Raw genomic sequence first — 25,552 nt, forward strand, 5'->3', positions numbered from 1 at the left:
AGCTTTCAGTCCGACAAATATTAGCTAAAGGCAATTTGGCCATGTCTTTGTAAAATCACCAAGACCTATGATATGGGTTTTTGCCTGTGGAAACATTCAGGCCCACTTTACACATAAACTAAACTATTGGAGCCATCAAAGAATTCCTGCATGCTTCGTAATCAGATTACACGAAAAAACCTGAGCCATCAACCCTGTCAGCAAAAGCATAATAACTTGCTTATTCACCCTACACCAAGCATTTGATTGTTGCACCTGCACATGCTTTACCTTCTGAACTTACGTTTTCCTTTCAATAACCCCCAACTGTGACCCACATCCAAAAAAGTGTAAAAATATGTCACATTCTTTTTACTTTCCTTCATGCTCTTGTGAGTGTCCATCTAAAATGCAGATGGGCTCTGTCTCATTTAATTAATGCTACTCTACAGCTTAACTATATAATCTCAGATGGTAGACAAATTTTTGAAAATTTAATAGCATTCTTTTTTTGCTCCGATGCTCCAAAAAAACTGTGGTTGGCAACATTTGAAATATTTTCTCTTGGCCCAATGCAACTTCTGTAAAGCTGGAGCTATACCTCTTTTTGGACGCTCTCTGCCATTCTTGAGTCTAGCAAAGAACATTAAAATCCTGAAATGCTGGACACATAATTTGAAGTAGCTCCATTCGAAGTAAAACAGAACAACTGGGCAATAGATCACGACCATACTTTCTTTGATAGAGCTGGGGTGGACATGCAACACATCATAGTTTGCGATACACGATCAATTCTTCCAAAGAGGTGGACCAGGCATGAGACATCACCACTCAATCATATAGACCAACTGTTGGCTTCAAGAAAAATTGAGCTTTTAATTTCATGCAAGAATCACCTCAAAAATCTTCAATTGGGATTTTCATGAATCATGGTCTATTGGCTTCAAGAAAAATTAAGCTTTTAATTTCATGCAAGAGTTACCTCAAAAAACTTCAATTGGGATTTTCATGAATCATAAGCATTGATGATGTGAGGGTAAAGTCAGCAATGACATCTATGGTTCACATATTCATGACCATAGATGATGCAGGGAATAATCGATCCAGAAGTGTATACAGACCCCCACCCACCAGCAATGCTCCACTGCAAAAACAGTATATGTCTCTCTCTCTCTCTCTCTCTCTCTCTCTCTCTCTCTCTCTCTCTCTCTCTCTTGCGACGAAAGAAGAGGGCTTATATATCTCAGCTAGAGCAGGATCTGTATAAGCTGTTTATGAGTCAGGACTCAGAGGAGGTATGAAGATGAGCATTCACCACCACCAGCCATCACCTCCACGGAGACATGGGGGGAATATGCCACATCTCTCTACACAGCATAAGGGCAGCCACCATTGCCGGACCCACCAGAGACATGCCCTGAGACATGTACTTTCTTTACCGCTGAGAGGGTAAGGAAAGCCATTGACAGGATGAAGACATGGAAAACACATGATCATGATGGTCTGGTAGCGGAGCACTTCATCCATGCGAGACATATGCTTGCACAGTTTCTTGCTATGATGTTTAATCGAGCCATGTATGAGGCTTTTCCTGAGACTTGGAGTGTGTCCACGATTGATCCCATGATTCCCGGAAATTATCGCACCCTCATGGTTGGTCACACAATGGCTAGGTTGTACGCATCCAATTCTTGAGAAGGAGCTGAGTAAATGGGCAGAGAGAAAAGGCATACGAGCAGGGCAGGCAAGATTTAGGAGAGGTTTCTCCACACTTGACCATATTCTGACACTCAGAATGATTGAGGAGGGTAGACACCCTGGCAAGAGGATCTATTGTAGCTTTGTGGATTTCTGCAAAGCTTTTGACTTATACGTAGACTATAGGACATTGGTGTGCCCACAGAGATGATTTGGGGGATCTTGGCGTTATACAGGACAGTGGTAGGGAGGGATATGCACTACTGAGGGTATCTCTGACATGGTCCACTCCACCATTGGGGTGAAGCAAGGATGCCTCCTATCTCCAACTCTTTTTGGGATGTATGTGGATGAGTTTTCAGACTATGTAGAGCGAGATGGAGACAGAGGTGCTCAGCTAGCAGGGACATGGATTCCGATGTTGCTATACGCTGATGATATTGTATCGATTTCTGACTCTCCAGAGGGGATGCAACATCATTTGGATGCTTTGCACACATTTGCTCATGATAGTGGATTGACCGTCAACCTTGGGAAAACCAAGGTTATGGTGTTCAGCACCACATCACAGTGGGTCAGGAGGAGGTCAGCACCCACATTCACGTATGATCAGGAGACGGTGGAGTACACAAATGCATACACCTATCTTGGGGTAGTCTTCAGTGGACCGGTGTTTTCATTGAGGAGAGCAGCAGAGACTAGATTGACGAGAGCCTATGTAGCCTTGGGAGGATAAGTTCGTAGATTCAGTTTCAGGAACCGCGAACAAAGCTCTGGCCTTTTGACACTCTAGTGGCTTCAGCTATGGTTTACCGAGTTCAGATATGGGGACCCTCAGTAGACGACCATGGCAGATTTGGCAGCATGGATGGATGGAGATGTATGGAGAGGCCTCTGGTCTCTATGATTTCTCGGATGATTCGGGCTAAGCCCTTAGTGCCATATGAGATTATCCGAGCCGAGCTAGCCGCGCCACCCCTCGTGGTCGAGGCATTGACTAGATCAATATCCTTCATACACAGTGTATGGGACCTCCCTAGAGACAGATACGATTGGCTAGTCTTGGAGTCATCTTGACAACTAGCACTGCATGGTGACACAACATGTTGGTACGGGTGGATGACGTCATGGTTTCAGCATGGATAGATTGCCTCCGTTTCAATACTCCTTGGATGCACCCTCCCTATCTCTCACACGGAAAAAGATCACTAGACTCATACGTCAGGGTCTGATTCAACTAGATACTAGGATCACATGGATACAGCCGGCACAGGAGTTGGGCACGAAGATGGCTTTCTATAGAGAGCATCTTCTTCAACTCACGGAGGACGGTTGTGTGATTAGGCCTGCATACATGGATACACACTATCTCATGGGATACGGTGTGCTATTGGGCAGATACACACATCCTCACATCAGCCTCAAATTGAGACTGGCTGATTTCGAGGGGTACCAACACAGGCTAGGATATGTCATTTATGTGACCTAGAGGCAGAAACAGAGCTACACTACACGTCATTGCCCGGTGTACTATGAGATACGAGGCCGCTTCCACTGTTTGTTTAGAGAGGGTTTTGGACCATTTTCTAGAGTCATGAGAGACGAGGATCAGAGATGTCTTGGATTATTTCTACTAGAGCTGCATAGACATAGAGAGAGCTTGTTGAGGGCATCACGGGAGAGCCAATCTCAGAGACAGATCACAGACTTCTTTACACCAGCCAAGGGACAGCCAGAGGAGCAGTCATCACAACAGATCACAGATCCCACCCACACAAGAGGTACGCTGATTGATCGAGCCATTGAGCTAGGCAGATCCAAGCGCCTACGACCGTGGAGGGCCTCACATCATCGACGGAGGTGGCAACAGAGGATCCAGATCATCCTAGCTCGACATGCGAGACGACCAATCAGAGTATTGACCATGGAGGATATTGATGAGATTCGGCAGCGACCAATGAGGGATCTCATCTGAGCTTGACCCGCCTGCCTCTGATGATTTGTAGCTCATTTGTATCACTAGTGATCTGTGTCCATCTTTGTATTCATTATATCAGCCCTCACCCCATCACCCCTCCCCACCTATTTCGCTTCAGCTTTAGTTTTTTCAATTCTTTGTACTTTCTGTACTCAGACATTGTATCAGATTCACCAATTGTAACTTTTCGGTCTCATAGGCCACTTTGGCCTCTTGAAGACGTAATTATAACATTTCATTTCTCTCTCTCTCTCTCTCTCTCTCTCTCTCTCTCTCTCTCTCTCTCTCTCTCTCTCTCTCTCTCTCTCTCTCTCTCTCTCTCTCTCTCGGGAAGATCACGTGGGAGACGGCCCTATTGTTGTCATTGTGGATTTCCACAAAGCCTTCGATACAGTGCCCAAAGCTAGATTGATGCGCAGTATGTAGGAGATGGGGGTACCCACAGAGTTGATTTGGGGGATCATGGCTCTATACAAGTCAGTAGAGGGGCATGTACGCACTCCGGAGGGGATTTCTGATTTGGTTCAATCCACTAACGGGGTGAGACAGGGCTGCCCGCTATCTCCTACACTATTTGGCATGTATGTGGAAGAGGTTGCTGACTACATTGAGAGAGATGGTGGTGTTTAACACCACACCACAGTGGGTCAGGAGGCCAGCAATGGCTTAGACCATTTTGTATTACATCAGCAGCATTACACAAGTCCCTAGGCATCACAAGATAAACCAGAATCGGTAGTGAAAAATCCCCTGAATTGTGACAACAATAACAACAAACAGAAGGGGAAAAACCACCAGTAATACAGAATTACAAAAGATGGATGATACATCAAAGGTTGAACCAGAAAGAGGCCACTCGGACTTCAGCGAGGAAGTTGATAGCTCCACCATCAAATCTCCTATCAGAGTCCGGATCTCCAAGGCCAAAAGGCGCACACCACCGCACATCCACTCAGCATCAAAACTTCAGGGAGAGAGAGCCTGAAACCATTCTTGCCAACTCACATGGCTATGGGTACCTTCAACTTGCGAAGTGTCAGCATGGGCCCTGGACAAAGCTGAAGATGAGGCTGCAAATCCACCACCCTACCTAGCTCACAAGGGCATCCACCAAACAAAGAAAGCAACAGAAAATAACATGCATGGAAACACACACTTTCACGCACACCTCCCGCAAACAGGCACACAACACACACACCATTGACTAAATATACAACATCCCCACTTACGTCATCAGTGCCCAATAGTGGGTGTGGAACTAGGTACTAACATATTCTCCCAACACAGCACACACCACATGCCCACATACATGAGCATATATCAACACAAAGTTTAGCGTACCGAGTTTCTGTCATGTCTCCAGAGATCAAGGGCAAGACTTGGCCACGATGAAGCCTAGCACTAGAAAAAAGCTTAGAAAGAAGCTGCACTCCTTGACGAAGCCCATCTCTGTTCCATGTATAATGCTCTCAAGTAACGGCTGAATTCTCAAGCTCTTTCAGAGTCTTTGCTAAGATTTTGTAGGCTGAGTTGAGAATGGTGATTGGTCACCACTGCCGAATCTCGTCCAAGGAGCCTCCCTCCTTGGGGATAAGATAAATCAATCCCTTACTCATGCTGCTTGGCATCTCCTCAGTGTAGAGAATGTGCTGGTAAGCACTAAAAAGGTCTCCCAATACTCCATGAAGAAGATGGGAGTCAACCCATCCCCTAGGCAGTTACCCTTGGGAAGTGCCCCGAGGGCCTCTCGAAGCTCCTTTGACGAGAGAGGGCTCTCAAGCCTCTAGCGCATATGCTCAATGACTAAACAAGGCATCTGTGCCCGCAGCTGCTCTCTGCATGCATCTTGACGCTCTGGCTGAAAGAAAATCAAGGTAAAAGTCAGTAGCAATTGCGCCCATATCCTCGGGCTATGTAGCAACAAACCCATTGGGCCTCCTCAGGTGGCGAACATTGGTGTGTGCATGGCGAGGACCCACAATCTCAAAGAACTCATTAGTAACTTTGTCACCCACTTGAGTCCATTGAGATGCCTGACCATGAAAGGCAAACTCGTGGCGCAGCTCCTCGATGGTGATCAGCTCTTGCCGAGCCTGCTGCATCTGCTCCCCCTTCTGAGGGCTACCTACATGACGCTTTTGCATCCGCTCTAAGGAGGCAATGCCCTGCCGTAAGCGCTTCTCTTCCTCCATTGTCGCAGCCAAGCCAGCTGCAAACTCCTGGAGGAAGAAATGTCTAAGCTCCACAAGGTCATTGGCTGCTCTAGCAGCAGGGTCCCCCTGCCTGTCCAAACTCTCTATCTAGAGTGCCACAACCTGCTCTTTGAACTCTGTATCCAACAAAATCCGATGCGTAGCATGACATTGCCCCTTCTTTGTCTATCTAACACAATAAGAATCACTGGTGAATTATCGGAAAAAGTAGTCCCTGCTAAAATGCAAATTGAGCCTCCCATGTCACATATGTGGTCACTACTGTAAAACGATCTATCCTAGATAAATTCATGCCCCCTACTCTGCAATCAAACCGAGAGAAAGAGAGGCTACCTGAGGGCCATACAAAGCCTGCATGCTGCCATACATCCGAAATCCTCACAGTCATACATAGCGCTCCCAAGCAACCAACTCAGCCCCGTGAACTGTAGCATGGCTTCCCCCCCATCCTATCCGAGGGGTCCTCCAGCATGGTGAAGTCCCCCCCCATTACACCACTGCTCTGCGTGAGGAAAGGACTCCACCAAAACTTAGCCTGTGAACTTCCATGATTGGGTGGGCCTCATATTTTTAAAGGCCCTAGGCCCAAAAGCAATTTACATGAAAAGCCTTCAAACTCAAAAGCATCTGGTCCAAAAGCGATGCCCAAAAGTTGCAAGCATAAATCATGGAAATTCGTACAGCTACCACGTTAGCAGTCAACGCAAAACGCAGAAATCCGTACAGTTTGCCACGTCATTATGTCAGCGCAAATTGCGGAGATGCGTACAGTCTGCCACGTCAGCAGTCCAGCACGAAATCCGTGTTTTCCGTACAGCATGTCAACATGAATTTCAAGAATCCGTACAGTTGCTAGGTCATCTCCTTCTACTGCTTAGGGTTTAGGCCCCTCGGTTGTGATCTGAAGGTTGGCTCTATTCTTCACTGACTTGACACGTCAAGCAGTTTGTGACTGTGCATAATTGTTCAAGAAATCCACAAGGCTACCTTGAACCTGCATGGTGACCCATTGAGTCCTACTTGGCACAATAATACCTTTGCCCACAATGGCCTGCTACCATGAGTCCGCAATAGTCATAAATACACCTCCCTAAATGCAGCCAGGTCCAAAAGCAGCTAACCAAAATATCTCATATCTACCTCGTAGAATGTGTCCACAACGTTGAATCCGGCTCTCACATAGATGATGCTCTTGTCTCAACCGACCCCAGAGGTGCACAAACTGTGGTCCTCCCAGATCCTGAATATTCCATGAGACAATCCTCATGGGATCAGTGAGAAAAAACCAATGCTGCTACTGCAGCCAAGCGAGCAATCTTCGAGGCTGATTTGTACGGGGAGTAATCCGCATCTGATCAACCCCGAGACAAACGAGTTTGCATCACATGCCCCACCAAGGCCCAAGATGATTGTGCAGCCCTCTGAGGCACATCTTTGCCCAACCAACCAAGTCCACGGTCCAATCCTGTTGATCCCAACCACAAAGTGGAAAAGAGTATCCCACTGTAGAATCTAGAGCATTTGTATCGTGTGCCGCAAGAAACAGGACTGAACCCGAAAGCAAGCCACCTCTAAGTCAGCATGGGGGTCGCCAAGAAACCAAGTAAAGGGGTAGCTGAAGAGGTCCCACCATCTGCTGATGTCAAAACTGGAGAGGCCCCTTGGAATAGCCCCAAAGGCCGAGGTCTCAACCAAGAGGGGAGGTCGAAGGAAGGGCTACCTCTCCCGAACTAGCCTACTGGCAACAAAAGAGCTGCCCAAGGAACGATGTGCAGTAGGAATGTGCCAACAGTTGGAGGAGGAAAAGGGGGGCTGATGGTGGAGAGCATGAGACTGGTGGTTTGGGGGTGGGTGGGTGGGTGGGGGGGGGGGGGGGGGGGGGGGGGGGGGGGGGGGGGGGGGGGGGGTTGGCATGGATCCTCTTGCACAAAGGAGGTGGAGGGGAGGGGTTTGAGGTCTCCTGCTGCAAAGGTCTGAAGAGGTTTTCCGTAGGAAACCACTCTTGTCGAGGAACAACAAAACCGTCACCAGGGCGAGGTGCCTAGCCTTGTCAATGGCTGCCACGCACCTATTGCCATCTGTCGTTGCTGAAGCTGGATCTCTTGAAGTTGAAGCCCTGGTTGGGGGAGAGCCAGCCCTAGGGGCCTGTGACTGTGGGGCTGGCCGAGCTCTTCTATGTGGACAGGCCTTTGCATGATGCCTCATCTGTCTACAAATGAAGCACTGGTTTGGGAGGGAGGCCCCAATACTCCATACTCTAGTTTGGGAGGGAGGCCCGAATACTCCACACTCTGTCTGATCCAACCACCACTCACCCGAGATAGAAAAACCACCTTTGGGAGTGTATGTGTCTCGAACAAGAACCCGCATAGTGGGTTGTCAAAGTTGACGATGCGGAGGCGTAGAGCAATGGGGAAAATACGAGAGAACGAGAGAGAGAGAGAGAGAGAGAGAGAGAGAGAGAGAGAGTGCTGAACCAACCAACCTTGGCAATGAATTGATATGACGTACAATGGGGGCAAGGGGTCACATATACACCCCCTCACTAAATTGCCCCCTATCGAGACTTTGACAAAATAAGTAAAATAAATACCTAAAAGCCAAAATAAATAATAGGATCACTTTGGGCAGTTCACTTGAGATGCCTAAACTCTACCACCCTCTCTGCAGCTCATAGTGGACATAATAGTGAGACCAAGTCGATGAAGAAGCTACCATGGACACCCCAGCAGCTGTACACTCCACTGGATACACCTTAGATTTGCTACCTTCAACTTTGTTCCATAGAAGAATGCCATCTTGAGGATCGGTTGCCTTTTAGAAAATTGAAATGTCGTCCAAGAATCCCCATTGGTAAACTGTGAACACATCGCGTCCAAAATACTCCAAGATAATAAACTGAGGAACACATCATGTCCATAATCCAATCAACAACAATGGATTGGTGCACTCATCCATAGTGTTTTAGATACGTCTGCTTGGTTCCCTACCAGATGCACGTGCCTTGAACTCTAACCCACGGGTTCAAACAACGATAGCTTGAACACCAACACAAGGGTCCAAATTAATTATATGGAGCATTGTTTGCCCCTCTCTACCACTCACAAGCCTCTCTCTGGCTGAAGCTAGTGGCAGCAACTGTCCTCTGACTAGAAATCTAGTGCCATGGACACTGTGGTCGCCATCACGTGTGCCAGGTCGATCTCCTCTGTCAAATCTTTATTACTGTAATATCTGTCTAGCTTGCCTTTGTCTTTGTCCTTTTGTGAGTTCCTGCTTTTGATTTTGGCTTCAAACTCTCAAGCCAAACAAAGCGTCATCACATTTATAACATTGGTTGTCGGACCTCCTGGATACCAAGGCAGCTAGCTGAGTATTGGTACTGTTGACCTCGTCAAGCGTGCATTTGCCTTTGTCCTCTAGCGAACTCGTGCATTTGCTTTTGGCTTCACAATCCCGAGCCAAACAAATTGACGGCTTCCTTGAGAACTTCACCCGTGCATAGGCCGCTAACTGGAAACTAGTCGATCCACTTTTCATAGCCGATAGTTGGTGTTGGTCATGGTTGTCAATGCCGAAGCTACACAGAAACAAGCCCTTGCTTATGCCTTTGATGCCAAAAGCACAGTACTTTGGGCCTCTTTTGATCATGCATTTCAAAATGCTTTGCAACAAGAGGTCTTCTCTAGCCATCAATGAAGTAATGCTTTACAGATCACAGCCCTCCAAGCCTTCTCTACGTGCAACATTTCAAAACACACTTAGAAAAGCTGCCAACAAGGTCTCCTTGACTCAAAGCCTTTTAAAATGCTGCTCAAATCTCTGCACTATGGAAACAACGTTTCAAAACGTACCTGAGAAAATCTACAATATATAGACAGCGTCTCAAAATGCCCTTCAGTAGACCACCGCATCAACAAATTCCGGCAACATATCAAAACGCCGATTTTAGCAGCATATCAAAAGGCAAATTCTGGCAGCACATCAAACGCATATTCTGGCAGCATATCAAAACGCTACAGAACACACGGATCTTGAAAAACGTGAGCAACCTTCTAGCTTTTCAAAAACGCAATCTTCAACAGATCTCTTGCTTTGGATCTTCCTCTTCTTTGCAGGTGTTTATCCTCTCCCTTGCAATCAATGAGCACAGAGCTCTGATACCATGCCAAAGTTGACGATGAGGAAGCGTAGAGCAATGGGGAGAATATACGAGAGAGAGAGAGAGAGAGAGAGAGAGAGAGAGAGAGAGAGAGAGAGAGAGAGAGAGAGACGAAACGAAATGAAATGATATATTAACGTCTACAAAAGGCCAAAATGACCTATGAGACCAAACTGATTACAATGGTGAATCTAGTACCAAGTCTGGGTACAAACAAAGAAAACTACAAACTAGAAACTGAGATAGGAGTGCTACCGACTCCTATGGGTGGCTGGTAGGTTGAGCAATGGTATAATGCCACAAAGGTACAAAATGGGGATAAGTGTCACCATGACACAATATAGCAGTAGCATGAAGTCTATCCTGATTGACACTCTGGGTGTCGTGCTAGAATCCAGTGGATCCTCTGTCGCAATCTCCATCGGTGCTGCGTGGCTCCCCTCCTCAGTCGTGGTTGTCTCGATCTCCCCAACTCTATAGCTCGATCAATGAGAGTACCACTGGTGTGTGTATGGATGGGAACCGAGCCTATCATATTTGTCCCTAGTGGTGTCCCATAAGCTGTGTACAAATGATAGTGATCTGGTAAGTGCCTCAATCTCCATAGGTGGGTCAACAGCTAGCTCCGCTCGTATGATGACATGTGTAACTGAGGCCTTGGCTCTAATCAGCCTAGAAATCATAGATACCAAGGGCCTCTCCATATTACTCCATCCAACACTGTCAACAGATGGTCCCCAAACCTGAACCCCGTAGTGCATAACTGAAGCGACCAAAGTGTCGAAGAGCCAGAGCTTTGTTCGAGGTTCCTGGAACCGAACCTGCAAACAAATCCTCTCTAAACCGCCTAGGGCTGCATAGGCACGAGTCAATCTAGTGTCTGCTACCACTCTCAGTGTGAACCTCGGTCCACTAAAGACCACCCCAAGATATGTGTATGCATCAGTGTACTCCATACTGTCTTGACCATATGTGAATGTAGGTGCTGATCTCTTGACCCACTGTGGCTTGGTATTAAATACCATGACCTTGGTTTTACCAAGGTTGACAGACAATCCCCTATCCCCTGCAAAACTATGCAATGCGTCCAAATGTCTCTGCATACCCTCTGGTGAGTCTGATATCAACACTATGTTGTCAGCATACAATAAAAGAGGGATCCATGTCCTTGCAAGTTGAGCACCTCTATCTCCTCCTTTGTCAATATAATCACAGACCTCATCAACATACATACCAAATAAAGTAGAGGACAATGGGCATCCCTGTTTCACTCCGATAGTGGAGTGAACTATGTCAGATATCCCCTGTGGGGTGCGTACATGACCCATCACTGAACTGTACAATGCCATAATCCCCCATATCAACTCTGTGGGTACCCCCAATTCCATAAGTCGGCGCATCAATCTGGCCCTCGGTACTGTGTCAAAAGCTTTGCGGAAGTCCACAAAGCTGCAATATATCATGTGCTTGACCCTCCTCAATAATAGCTCTCAGTGTAAAGACATGATCCAGTGTGGAGAAACACCTCCTGAAACCAACCTGTCCAGGTGCCCGTATGCCCATAGTCTCTGCCCAACTCCTCATCCTATGCTCAAGGATGGATGCATACAACCATGTCAATGTGTGTCCTACCATGATAGTACGGTAATTCCCCGGCACTGTGGGGTCTCCTATCTTGAAGATAGGTACAATAGTAGACAATCTCCAAGACTCAGGAAAGCCCTCACACATGACACGTTTGAACAATCATGCAAGCATCTCTGCCAACAAGTCCCCAGCATGTATAATGTGCTCTACTACCAAACCCTCATGATCATGTGCCTGTCTGGTCTTCATCATGTCCTCCTTTACCATCTCAGTGTAAAGAAAGTGCTCGTAGCCGGACATGGATGTGGTGGATCTGGTAGTGGTGGTTGTCCAGGTACAGTGAATAATGATGCTGCATACTGCCCCCATATCTCCGTAGAAGTAATCACTGGTGGGGGAGACTGCTCATGGAATAGACGCCAAGCCTCTCCTGAATCTCTACTAAGGAAGAGCTGATATAAATCCTGCTCCATCTGGACCAAGAAAGCTCGCTTCTTCCGTCGTACTAGTCATCGTGTAGCAATATGAGACTGTCTATAGGTGATCACTCCCAATGCAAGCTCCCGTTGGATCTAAGCTCTCCTCTGTCACCACTCCTCATCATACCAGCTGTTCTGAGGCATGTGCCCAGAACGACATCTCTGACCAGGCTGAGTGTGTGGGTATGCCTATGTCGCTGCCCCATGTAATGTCACTGTCAGCATAGATGTGATCTCCTCCACTGTGTATACTGGCTTTGATGTGCATAAAAGTTAATGTATCTCCTCTGCATAGACTGAGTCAGTCTCTGGTGTAAAAGTATAGCGTGGATGTCCACCACCCCGTGAGGCCTGAGATGTATTGTACTCAAAGGAGACTGATAATGTCAAAAGTGCATGATCTACTGCTATCCCAACAAGCCTGGGTCCCACTGTAAAATCTTGAATGTAAGAGATAAAGCTCGAATGTGTCAGAGCAGAGTCTACAGTACTGGCCCCATGTCTGTGTGGAAACAAGTAAAACCTGTAGATGATGGGAAGGTCGGTAAGCCATTCAGTATGGCTAAACTGTGAGTAGTCGTCATCTCCCTGAGGTATCTCCCATACTCTGTATGCTCTCTGTCATGTGAGCATCTCTCAAGCCCCATCTCCTCTGGCTCTAGCTCTCTGAGCATCTCCTCTGAGGTGTCATAGAAAACCGTCTGTGAACTGTCTGTACGGGCATTGAAATCCCCCAATAGTATGATGTCTCCATCCCTGAAGAACTCCCAAATATCATCATCAAGTACAGGGTAAGGAGACTGTCCTCTGGGTGAAGCATATACTGAAGTGCTGGGAGGAAAATAGCATATGGCGATGTACAAGAAACGTCCAGTCTCTACCCTCAGCCTCACCCACATGTATCTGGCTTGATCATCTCTGCGAACTATGTGCAGTAGTGGCTGGAGCTCCTCTCTGAAAAGAACTGCTACACCTCTTGATCCTCTAGTCCCATGCTCAGATCTGGTGCATGTCCGGCAAGCTGTCTCCCATCTGTATCTTAATATATGCGGCATCACCTGTCTTGGAGCCCGATGAGTCTCTAAGTAGAAAACAATGTCTCTGTCTCTGAAGCTGTCCTCAAAGGCCCCCACATCAAGTCTATACGAATCATTACAATTCCAAACCGCCATCCTTAGAGTGGTCCCATAGGTCTCGCACCGTCATGTAGAGCGGTGCTCTGTAATCACTACTCGCCCATCTCTGTAAAAGGCTAACTTTCCCTTCTCCCTTGCTGCTATAATCTCCGGCATGACCTCTCTCATATGTGCAAGCTGTGAGAGGGTAAGGTCATCTCCTAAAAAGATACCTCTTTCTTGAGGGTTGGCCTCTTCTTTAAAAAGTCTTTCTTTTCTTCCATGGAGGGAAAGCGCAAAATGAGAGCCCGTTCTTTTGAACTCTCCCCATTACCTTCATTCTTCTTGCCCACTCTCCAAGATTGTGTGTGCAAGGGCTTCTCCACCCCCATCGTTGACATGAGGCTCTTCACCTCTTGGTCCACCTTATTTGAATCTTTTAGGCCGGTCACTCTCACGTGTAGAGCGCGTACCCTTCTTCGTTGTTCCTCTTCAAGTGTCTTGTTGATGATGTCGGGTGTAGCCAGAATGTCCTTGCCCTTCCCCTTCTTGACAACTTCAATCCACTTTTCAGCCTCTTCCACCTTCTTTTGCGTTTTGGAGAGAACCTCTATCCATGAGGTCTTCTTTTCTCCTTCCTCCTTTATCTCTTTGACTTGCGCTCGTATAATATTCAGCTCATCTATCATTGATGGCTGAATTTCTCCATCTTCAAGGCGTCCTCTCTCTTTAGTTTCGGCAAGTTTCTTCTAAAGGGCTGAGATGTTACCTTTTAGAGCTTGAATTTCAGCCCGGAACTCTTTGCGCTCTAGTTCCCTCGCCTTTTCCTCCCTCTTTTTACATTCAAGAAGTGAGCTCTTCTCTTTCTTCCACTCTTCCATTTGAACTTCGCATTCTTTCAACTCTCTTTCAATGGATGTCATCCTCTTGCTTGTGACCATGAAGCACCGCCATATTTCTTGCTTGTTTGTTTCACTTCCTTTTCTTGTAATTTGCAACACTTTCAAAAACCCGTTGTTGCTTGAGGCCCAATCCAAAACTCAAACTCCTTTTCTTGTAATTTGAAACGCAAAGCCTCCAGGGAATGCAAATGATGCAGGGCAATACATGTAGAAGTGCAAATGGAAATGCAGCTTAGGTTGCGTGCACGTGCAGGAAAGGCTTCTAATGTGCTGAATGCAAATAATAATAATAATGATAATAATAATAATGCAAGGCAATGCTTTTGCAGAACTGCAAATCGAACGCAGCTCAGTTTGTAGGAAGAGTCTTCTACTATGTGCTGAACTACGAAGGGGTTAACAAGCAAAATGAGGGGGGAAATGCAGACGCTGGGCTGGCAATTGATCTGCAGCACACTGGAACAGCAGGATGAGAGCTAGGGTGGATGCTCAACAGAGCGAGAGGCAACATTGCACTGTTTGACCCTGCTTACTAGGGTTTCACTGCAGGACTAAGGTTCTCTCTCTCTCTCACACACACACACACACACACACAGAGAGTTTATCATTAATCACTCCCCTCCTCAAAAAAAAAGAGAGAGAGAGAGAGAGAGAGAATGAAATGAAATGTTATATTAACGTCTTCAAAAGGCCATAATGACTATGAGACCAATTTGTTACAACATAGTGAATCTGATACCATGTCTGGGTACAAAAGAAACTAGAACAAAATACTATTGCTACAAGCTGGAACTATGTGAATGTGAAACAATGACAGAATGGGGGGTGGAGAAATGGTGAGGATCCATCCTCATCTGAATTCTGAGTGTCGAGAGAGTATAGCTCGAATCCTCTGATATAGTCTCCATCTATGCTGTGTAGCTCCTCTCCTCAGTCGTGGCCGTCTTGATCTCCGTAGCTCCAATGCTCGGTCGATAAGAGTGCCAGTAGTGGTCGAGTGAGTCTGGGCCGAGCTCTGCGGTGGTGGCTGCTCCTCTGGCTGTCCCATATCTAGTAAAAAGAAACCTGTAATCTGTCTCTGGGACTGTCTCTCTCTAGCTCTCCCCAGTAAAGTGTCTATCTCTGTGTAACTCAAGTAGATATAGTCCAAGACATTTCTAATCCTCATAACTCATGACCCTAGATGAAGGACCGAAACCCTCTCTGAATAGGCAGTGGAAACGGCCCCGTATCTCATAGACACTGTGCAATGACATATGTAATGTAACTCTGTCTCTGGCTCTATCTGGCATAAGCGGCATAACCTGCCGTCTATTGATATCCCTCTCAATCTACCAGTCTCAATCTTGAGCTGATGTGAGGATGTGCGTATCTGACCAATGGCACAACGCAAACCATGGGACATATGTGTGTCCATGTAGCTGGGTCGAATCACAAACCCATCTCCTGTGAGGTGGAGAAGATGCTCTCTATAGAAAGCCATCTTCGTGCCCAACTCCTGAGGCGGATCTATCAATGTATTCCTGGTGTCCAGCTGGATCAGGTTCTGATGAATGAGCCTAGTAATCTCCACCCGTGTAAGAGACAACGAGGGTGCCTGAAGAGAGTACTGGAAAGGGGGCATCCTGTCCATGGTGAAGCCATGCGTCTGAAACCATGATGTCATTTGTGCGTACCAGCATGAATTGTGCCCCTGTAGCGCTAATTGTCTAGAAGACTCAAGGGCCAGTCTAGCATATCTGTCTCTAGTAGTATCCCATAAGCTGTGCACAAAGGAGACTGATCTGGTAAGCACCTCAATCTCCATAGGGGGGGCAGCTAGCTCTGCTTGAATGATAGCGTGAGGTACGAAGGCCTTGGCTCTAATTAGTCGAGAGATCATAGATACCAAGGGCCTCTTCATACATCTCCAACCATCCTGGCCTACAGAAGGTCCCCATACCTGAACCCCATACATCATAGTTGAGGCTACTAAAGTATCAAAGAGCCATAGCTTTGTCCGAGGTTCCTGGAATTGAACCTGCGAACACATACTCTCCAAGCCTCCCAAGGCCGCATAAGCTCTAGTCAATCTAACCTTTGCTGCTCTTACCAAAGAAAACCTCGGCGAGAGAGAGAGAGAGAGAGAGAGAGAGAGAGAGAGAGAGAGAGAGAGAGAGAGAGAGAGAGAGAGAGAGCTGAACCAAACAAACTTGACAATGAATTGATATGATTTACAATGGGGGCAAGGGGTCACATATATACCCACCTCAGTAATATCGCCCTACCCAGACTTTGAAAAATAAGTAAAATAAATACGTAAAAGCCAAAATAAATAATGGGATCACTTTGGGCAGTTCACTTGAGATGGCTGAACTATTACATGGGTAACCATGCGGCCTTGGCCACAATAGTGCTGAAAAGCACGGGGTCTCCAAGACTATTCCATCCTGGAACCAATCATGGAAAGTAAGGGAAGATACTCCCTCCTCAACCTAGGAAGCAAACTGAGATTGAAAGATCTGCCTCCTCCTCAAGCACATCTGAAGTCGAGTCGCGATTGTCTGAAGTAAGCTCGAGCCGCCCCAATGCCTAGCGGGCTTGTCGATATCACTTTGGCTGCCATCTTTGGAGACTCAAACTCTATCTGGTAATAACCTCTCCCAAGAATCTGCACATCAATGATCTTGCCCACTTCGGTGAGGAGTCGGGCCTAGACAAGTACCGAACCTTGCCTCTCTTGGGCCGTGTGCCAACAATCTTGCAAATGACCGAGGTGGCTTGAAGTCGTTCAACCTTGGCCATCGAGCTCGCTTGCTCTTCTAGTGAAAGAGATAGTCCAAGGGTTGGCTTCGTGTTGTCGGACGAGGGGGCTTCAATAGAGTCCCTCTGAGGTGGAACAGGGGCCGCAGGGGCCGCCATTCTGTGTCTGCTTGTTAGGTGCAACGGAATGAATGTTGTATTTTCTCAAGATTAGTGATCTTTATTGCTCAAGGTTCCTTTTAGTTCTTAGGGAAAGAGAGAGCTTTCCGTCTTGTAGAGTGTTGTGGTCAAGAACAAAGTGAGTGGATAGTGCGTGCAAGTGAATGAGACTAAGAGACGGAGAGAGAAGAGATACGACACCCGAGAGGTTGTAAAACCCTCCTCCGAAGGCCCCACTCTCGTCGGCGAGAGTGGTCTATTCTTTGATTTCACATAGGTGTACAATGCGTATGCGATGGACTGATGCAATGGGACTATGCCGATGACGACGACGGTGATGACGACGGCAACATGATGGCTGAAACCTGAGATCTTCTAATTTGCTGAATTCTGGGACTGTTCGGTGGCTGAAAATGACTGTTTTTGGCTGCGTTTTTCGGGGCTAAACTCGGGGACCTTCTCCAACTGAATGGGGGAAATCTGCTACTGTTCTATATGCTGAATCCTGAGTTTTTCTCTTTGCTGAAACTGCAATAGGCTAGCATAAAGTGAGGTACTGGTACCGAACTGTATGGCGTCGAGGGAGATCGCCAATAGCATCCGAAATCCTGGAAGGGACTCTTCGCCGGCCCACTCGGATGTGTGGGTCGTGCGGTACTTGAACTTCATAAAGGTCTGCAATGCTTGCTTCTTTGGGCCGCGCCGAAAGCGACACAAAGTCTTCTGAATCTCCTTTCTTGCTTCAACTTCGTCTAGAGTCCTGCTTCTTTCACCTTCAAGAATCTCCATGGCTGAAAATTCCTGAAACCATCTCCAACACAAAACCATGAACATACCCATTCCATGTAAAGTGAAGGAAAAAAATATTGTCTTCTCTAAAGATTGTGTATGCAATGTAGATGAACATAGAGACGGAGTGACAACCCGTTCATCAAACGCATGCAAACAATGCGATCGTATCTGTTTTATTGGATCGAAATCAATAAATTGTGGCAATTCACAATGGAAATGCCCATGCTTGGTACTCATACAATCATGTGCTCGTTCAGAAACTGTGTCATGCCAAGGAAGAGACATGGAATGTGACTTCCTGACATACAAACTTTTCAACTTTTCATGCACAATCCGCATACATTCGTGCTCATCCATGAGAGAAACGTGCTCAACATACAATATGTCATGCCTAGGAAAAGGGATCACATAACGATGTTGACTAAAATACAGGAAACGATCACGAATGAAACATTCGAACAATGTGTGCGTATCAATCATGCGAACACATAACACTTCTTGTGATGGTTCTTTGGACCAAGGCTCAAGAGCCAAGATCGGTTCTTTGGGATCTATCGAATCTTCTGGTGGGGGATCTGTGGACCTCGACTCGGAAGCCAAGATCGATTCTTGGTGATTGATCGAATCTACAACGAGGTTAGCTGTGCTAGAAAAAGCATCAACTAACACACCATCCTTGTGAACAATCACATCATCTTCATGCAATTCATCATGCTTGTCTTTTTCATCCAAATCATCATGCAAATCATTATCCATCAAATCATCATGCTTCTCATAATCATGCAATTCCTGTGTGTCATGCTGTGGAGAAAAAGAGACTAAGAGAGTCTCCTTATCTCGAATCCGTTCAACCTTGTCCTGCATATTAGCAATGAGAGATGGAGAAGGACCATGAAAGACAGTAGGAGAATCACTTTTGGCATTGATAGTTAAAGTGTTAGCCTCCCAATCAACGAGAGGGTTCAGTTCACGAAACCATTTCATGCCTAAAATCATATCACATCCTGAGAGAGGAGAAACAACAAATCTTCTAGTGAAGGAAGTCTGTTGAATTGCAAACAACACATCAAGGCACTCCTTCGTGATGAGAACGTCCATACCAGGACGAAAGCCAGAGACCTCGATAGGAGATCTCGGACTAACTTCCAGGTGGGCTCTCTCAACAAGAGAGGGGCTGATCACATCATGCATGCTACCTGGGTCAAACAATATGACAAAACGGTGCCCCGACGTACGACCATAACATTTAATGAGAGAATCATCAATGGGAGGGTCCTGAGAAGCTTTGGGCACAATCGTGTTATCATTCATTGCATTGACAGATGTAGTGGGTGTTGTGGGTTCTTTAGATTCATTCGATTCAAGCTTAGGACATGTTCGTTTTATGTGACCCTTAATGTGACAATGAAAACAACGACCTTCTTTAGAATACGTGCTTTGTTCTTCCGAAGTGATGTATCCTCCTACAATTCCTTGTGCTACTTTTTCATCTGGAGTAAGCTTAGGTTTAGCAATTGTGTTAGCCTAACTTGTAGATTCATTGGAAGAATTCTTTGATGAGAGACTATTGGAAGATTGGTTAGAAGAGTTATCATTCTTACCATTCTTACCGTTCTGCGGGTTCTTAGAAGTCTACGAGGTACTTGTGGAAGTCTTGTTCTCCTTAGGCTTTCCTTTGTTGTGCTTCATCTCGTGGGCGAGAGCAATTGCTACCGCTTTGTTGAGATCGATTGGATCGAGTACCTCGGCATCATACTTGATATACTCATCCAATCCGTAAAGAAATGCCTCCTTGCGCTTTGCATCCAATTTGCGTAATTGAGTGCCAAGCTGCAAAACACAATTAGAGAAAGACATAACCGGCATACCGTTGCTTGAGAGCTCGCCAATCGTCCTTCAGTCGTGCCAGGTATTGAGGTGACATAAACCGCGCCTTGAGCTTGTCTTGGAAATCAGCCCAACTAAAAGAGAGGGGCGTGAAATCGTCGGCTGTCTCTAGGTGCGCGGCTAGCTATGCCTCTTGCCATGCCTGGTACCAATTTATGGCATCACCGGCAAGGTACATAGCTGCCGTCAAAACTTTGCTATTGCCTGTTTCTTAGTTGTCGCAAAATAAGCATTAAATTGATGCAACCAAGAATGAATAACAGTAGCATCCATCTTACCGTCATACTTACTGAAAGTCAACTTCTCTGTGACCGGATTGTGTGAGTCTGCACCGTGGCTTGCGCCACTTGACGAACTCCCACGATCTTTTGGGTGGTTCCGTCTTCGAGGCTAGGATTTGGGCTATAAATTAGCTCCCTTTGAGCTTCACCCTCGGCCTCCTTTTCTGCTTTGCGTTCTTTTCGTTCAGCGCGCTCGCGTTCGAGAGCAAGTCGTTGTTCTTCTTGTTTTGCGGCAAGCGCAATGCGCTCACGTTCCTGAGCACCCCTTGGCGGCCTTGCGCTCACACCAAGGTTCCTTTTTCCCACCTCACGTCGATTGGCCGCCTGCTAAGTGCACGGTCCGCTCCCAATGAGTGAAAAGAGACACAAGGGGAGGCTGGACAAGCCCTTCTTTCTTGGGATTCCTGTCACTCTTCAACAAAACACGATTAGGAATCGCCACGCCCAAGTAAACTTGGGTTCGTGCGATCGCAACAAGCAAAAAAATTTCTTGTGGTTCTTGTGGTTCTTTCCTTGAGTAATGCAGAACACTTCCAAAGCTCTGATACCAATGTTAGGTGCAGCGGAATAAATGTTGTATTTTCTCAAGATTAGTGATCTTTATTGCTCAAGGTTCCTTTTAGTTCTTAGGGAAAGAGAGAGATTCCCACCTCACGAACAAAGTCTTGTAGAGTGTTGTGGTCACGAACAAAGTGAGTGGATATTGTGCGTGCAAGTGAATGAGACTGAGAGAAGGAGAGAGAAGAGATACGACACCCGAGAGGTTGTAAAACCCTCCTCCGAAGGCCCCACTCTCGTCGGCGAGAGTGGTCTATTCTTTGATTGCACAAAGGTGTACAATGCGTATGCAATGGACTGATGCAATGGGACTATGCCGATGACGATGGCGACATGATGGCTGAAACCTGAGATCTTCTAATTTGCTGAATTCTGGGACTGTTCGGTGGCTGAAAATGACTGTTTTTGGCTGCGTTTTTCGGGGCTAAACTCGGGGACATTCTGCAACTGAATGGGGGAAATTTGCTACTGTTCTATATGCTGAATCCTGAGTTTTTCTCTCTGCTGAAACTGCAATAGGCTAGCGTTAGTGACTAGGGCTGAAACGCTGGACAATTGTTGGAGTCTTGCTAGCGTTTTTGAAGAGGTTTCTGCCCGGCTGAAAACGCTGAGGTTCTGCAGCTTTTGAAGGGGCTGAAACGATGATAAAACGCTGATCTAGTTGCAGGTTTAGGGGCTGAGTTCTTGCAGCGTTTTTGATGCTGAAAATACCAAGGATCTGCAATGACTGCTAGCGTTAGTGATTCCTTGTACTGCTACCAAGGCTAAAGAAAACGCCAGGCATGTAGTGGTGATGGCTGGCTAGAAAACGCCAAGGGAAGGGAAGGTATGGCGATGGTCTACTGCGGCGGGGGGGGTACTGCTGAGAAGTTGCCTGTTGAGCAGGGAGCTCCTGCTGCCTCTTCTGCCAGAAAGTGTGAACTTTGGTTTGCTTATATATTAACTTAGCAAAATTGCCCTACCTACTTTTGTTGGAAAGTCACTTAAAAATAATAAGTGAAAATCCCAATAAATAGGAAATTAGGCTAAATGCACTGGAAAATTCCCCTAACTGATGCTAATGGATTCTGATGGGAATTCTGATGATCATGCTGTGTGCAACCGGAGGATATGCATCTATGCTAAGTGACTGGACATGCACGGTCTACGAATAGACTCACAAAAGTGCCAGATCACTACTAATCTAGACTTGATTGAACCCTGCTGTGGTGTAGCTTGTCCACGGACACATAGGGTTGGGATGTGTCACGTGACACTGCTACTATAGAGAAGAGAGCGAGTGGAAAAGCAACAAAAGGCAAAGCGAACGGATCAGCACGAAAGAGGAAAAAATGGCGGAAGGAGGGAAGCCCAAAGGCAATGGGGCAGAAAAAGGGGGAGGGGGGTAACACTCATGTCAACTATGTTCTTGGGGTTGATTTGGTGTTGTTGTGGGCTGATTTAACCTGTTCTAGCCAATTCACGTGCCCAAGTTCTCTTTAGAGACCATGGAGAAGGGTGAAGGTTCAAACAAGGAAACAACCTATGAGGAAGTACTACACATGAAGGTTTTTGAGGACGATTCCCGAAACGACGAGCAGCGGGGAGATTGGTCGCAATTCTACTTTGGTGTTGCATGTGTGCGTGTGTACGCGCACGCATGCATGCATATATGTATGTTTACACTTGTATGGGGTTGATATTAAATAGCTCTTGCTACAGCATTTACCCCAATAGTCAATTAGTCTGCTACTGGATCGCCATCAAAATAGTACTCTTGCTTGTCGGCCCCCTATGAGGCCATGCATCATCTCTTCTCAGAGGTCTGAAAAGTTGAGACTTTCTCATCTTCCTCTAGTACATATTACTTTTCAGGTTTCCAGGGGCTTCATGTGGGAAGCTATTTTTCCTATTTGGCATATATCTGCAATACCCACGTTTTGATCTCTTCTCTGGCTGGGTTTGTATTGGTCAGTCTGGACTCTGGACAGTATGTTATTATATCCTCAAAGCATAAGTAAACCTTCTTCGATTGTCTTTAGGCACAGTAACAGCCAAACCTTGACACAAACACTAAAATCCTGCCATAAGATTATGTGTTTTCCCTCCACTTACATGTTATACTTTTAAAAAAACTATAGTTAATGACCAAACCTTGTTGGATTAATCCAGGCTGAATATTTCCGGAATGAAAGGAGCCCCTGCAAAGGAGTAAGAAAACATCCAAGAATGAAGTCAATGAAACCCTTCCAATAGCAATAGTAATGCATAGCAGCTGCTGACGTGATAAAAGTAGGCAAGAGAAAAAGGAAAGAGATTTGAAGAAACCAAACCCGGAGTGCCCCAGCAAAAGAAGCAGCAAGAAGAAGGGGAGCGACATAACCTGTGGTGTAAGCCAAAAGAAGCCCACCTCCAACAACAGGGTCCTGCAGTATATCAATTCAAACATCACAAAAATAACTTTTTCATACTAAGTGTGGATTGTGAATTCTGTTTAGAAGCCATTAGTACTTGTGAAGTAGCAACGTAACCCAAAATGGTTGCTAAAACAGGGCTGCTGCATGGAGATGCAGCCAGTGCAAATGTGAGGCCAGCAAGGTATGCTTGTACACCTGAAGAACTGGGAAAAGTAAATTGCAAATACACAAGGACAAAACTCTCTCTCTCTCTCTCTCTCTCTCTCTCTCTCTCTCTCTCTCTCTCTCTCTCTCTCTCTCTCTCTCTCTCTCTCTCTGTGTGTGTGAATGCGTAATCATATTGATTACCTAAAAGAAATGTACATTTTCAAACGACAAAGGCTAGAGTCCAATATTGGACATAAACATGAAAAGACCATAACCAACATGGCAAAGATCAAGCAATGAATGTCACCGCCAAGATGCCATCCTTCAAGACCTGTGCATTTGCTACACAAGTTTTCTTGGCAATAGGGCAAGTACTGAAGCAATGTCTATTGTCTTCTCAAAAATTCGTGCAATAGAAACACATGCCATTGGAAAGGCACAAACTCCCTCCCAATGAAGCCTCTCACCATAGCCCGCCAAAAGAAACACCTTTCTCTCATAAGGAAGTTGAGTATGCTAGCCTCGAAACAATACATCTCTCCACCAAGCAGTAGAGTTTTGACTTGCCAAGTCTTGTTGGCCTTGTCAGCCAACCAATGCTTTCGTCCAATAAAAGAGTGAGACATAATTGCAGAACTGGCGGTAAGGCAACCACAAAGTCGCTCCTAAATACCTCAATATCCACGAGGGATACGATACCAACAGCGCACTCTACGAAAACAGAAAAGCTAGCTATGTTGCGACTGTCAGAGAGAGAGAGAGAGAGAGAGAGAGATTTGATTTGATTTGATTTGATTTGGTATTAACGTCCGCGGGGGGCCAAAAATGACCCATGGGACCTCAAAGTGATACATAGTCTCCCCTTACGGGGGTGTATGGTGTGGTGTGTGTGTGTGTTATTCTCTTTTTGTGTTCCTATGAGTGTCTTTTGATGCTCAAGTATGCGGGTGAGGTATGTGCCGAGAGCTGTAGGGGAGGGGTCTGTCTTGGATAATAGGTCCGCAAAGGTAGGTAGAGAGAGAGAGAGAGAGAGAGAGAGAGAGAGAGAGAGAGAGAGAGAGAGAGAGAGAGAGAGAAATGAAATGAAATGTTATATTAACGTCTTCAAAAGGCCAAAGTGACCTATGAGACCAGAAAGTTACAATGCGATGTATCTGATACAAAGTCAGATTAACAAAATAAATTAAACTAGGATAACAAAATATAAATACTACGGGACCCTAAACTAAGGAGTACAATGTGAAGACAATATGGGAGGGGAGTAGAGATCCATCTTCATCTGCACTCTGGACGACGAAAGAGTATGGCTTGAATCCTTTGCTGTAGCCTCCTTCGAAACTGTGTAGCTCCTCTTCTCCATCGGGGTCGTCTAGATCTCCCTAGCTCCAATGCTCGGTCTATGAGAATGCCAGTAGAGAGAGAGAGAGAGAGAGAGAGAGAGAGAGAGAGAGAGAGAATGGCGATGGACACACAAGAGACAAATGGAAAAGGCTGGCAAGCCCTAATAACTCCAGATGGCAAAAACTACTCTGTACAAGACAAGATATGAATGGGAGAGTGCATCCCCCCTCTCCGAGTAGGTAGGACAGACCAAAAGCCCCAACGACCATGCACAAAAAACCCATAAATGAGGAAAAAATGAAAAAGGACCAGAATAGGTCCGGCCAGGCAAAGTGCTGAGCAAAACCCTAAATGTGCCTGAAGATCCCTATCCAACAAGTGTACGGGTGGCCAACCCACAACCAAGGGCCAGTGCACGTGATTTGTGTGAAGCCTGTAGGCAGGATGCGAAGCATCTGGAGATGAAGAATCTAACACCCCCCTCAACGACAGATGCAGAGTCACTGAGGAAGAAGATGCAACATGCCTGACAAATTTGGACTGTGAAACAAAGAAGCGCCAGCCAAACAAAAAACGATAAACCGTCCAGCACCAATGTGATGACGACTAAAGCTAGGTCAGGCTGATCAAGTCGCACAAGGAAGCAAATGGAGAGGCTAACAACGAACAAGTCGCTGAAGAGGATATATATGAGGGAAAGATGGAAGACGAGTAGGGAGCTCATCCGTGGAGGTCAGCAGAAGAGAGAGAGACGGAAGAGAGAGAACCCCCCCTGAAGAAGAGCACTCTAACACAAAAGGATAGAAGGCAACGGTGGTAAACCGGCGAACTCCAAGCCAAAAAGTGATCTCGATCATAAGAGGGAAGAAGGAGGTAGATGAACCTAGAGGCTGAAGCCATTGGCCTGTGAAGGGCTAGAGATGGTGGTGGCAGACGTCTGTTGCGAAGCCGTCCCATCCTCAGAATCTGAATCCTTCTTGCGGTCCCGCCGTCGTTTATAACATTTTGCTGCGTAATGACCTTTCTTTCCAGAATAGGTACAAGTAATGTCAGGGCGAGAAGGTGTACAACCAGGTCCAGACTGTCCGGGAGCACTACCACCCGTACTGGATGTAGAAACCAATGCAAACCGACCG

At 46.3% G+C, this 25,552-nt stretch overlaps 1 protein-coding gene across 11 annotated transcripts in view; it reads right to left on the reverse strand.

The window, feature by feature from the left end:
- Positions 1-454: 454 nt before the first annotated feature.
- Positions 455-25,552, reverse strand: part of CCDA (cytochrome c biogenesis protein family) — a 115,683-nt gene continuing 90,585 nt past the window's right edge. For 6 of the 11 annotated variants that reach the window (XM_086494797.1, XM_086494801.1, XM_086494798.1 and 3 more), the window contains 4 exons: positions 23,023-23,123; positions 22,845-22,937; positions 22,666-22,712; positions 836-1,123 (listed from right to left, as the gene is read on the reverse strand). In XM_086494797.1, the coding sequence (XP_086350923.1) occupies positions 1,042-1,123; positions 22,666-22,712; positions 22,845-22,937; positions 23,023-23,123 (323 nt within the window). In that variant the 3' untranslated portion in view covers positions 836-1,041. The other 5 variants (XR_015185781.1, XR_015185780.1, XR_015185779.1 and 2 more) reach the window with 5 other exon arrangements.

Source organism: Adiantum capillus-veneris, chromosome 22, assembly GCF_014529385.1.
Source record: "Adiantum capillus-veneris isolate H3 chromosome 22, ASM1452938v2, whole genome shotgun sequence".
Classification (NCBI taxonomy): Eukaryota; Viridiplantae; Streptophyta; class Polypodiopsida; order Polypodiales; family Pteridaceae; genus Adiantum; species Adiantum capillus-veneris.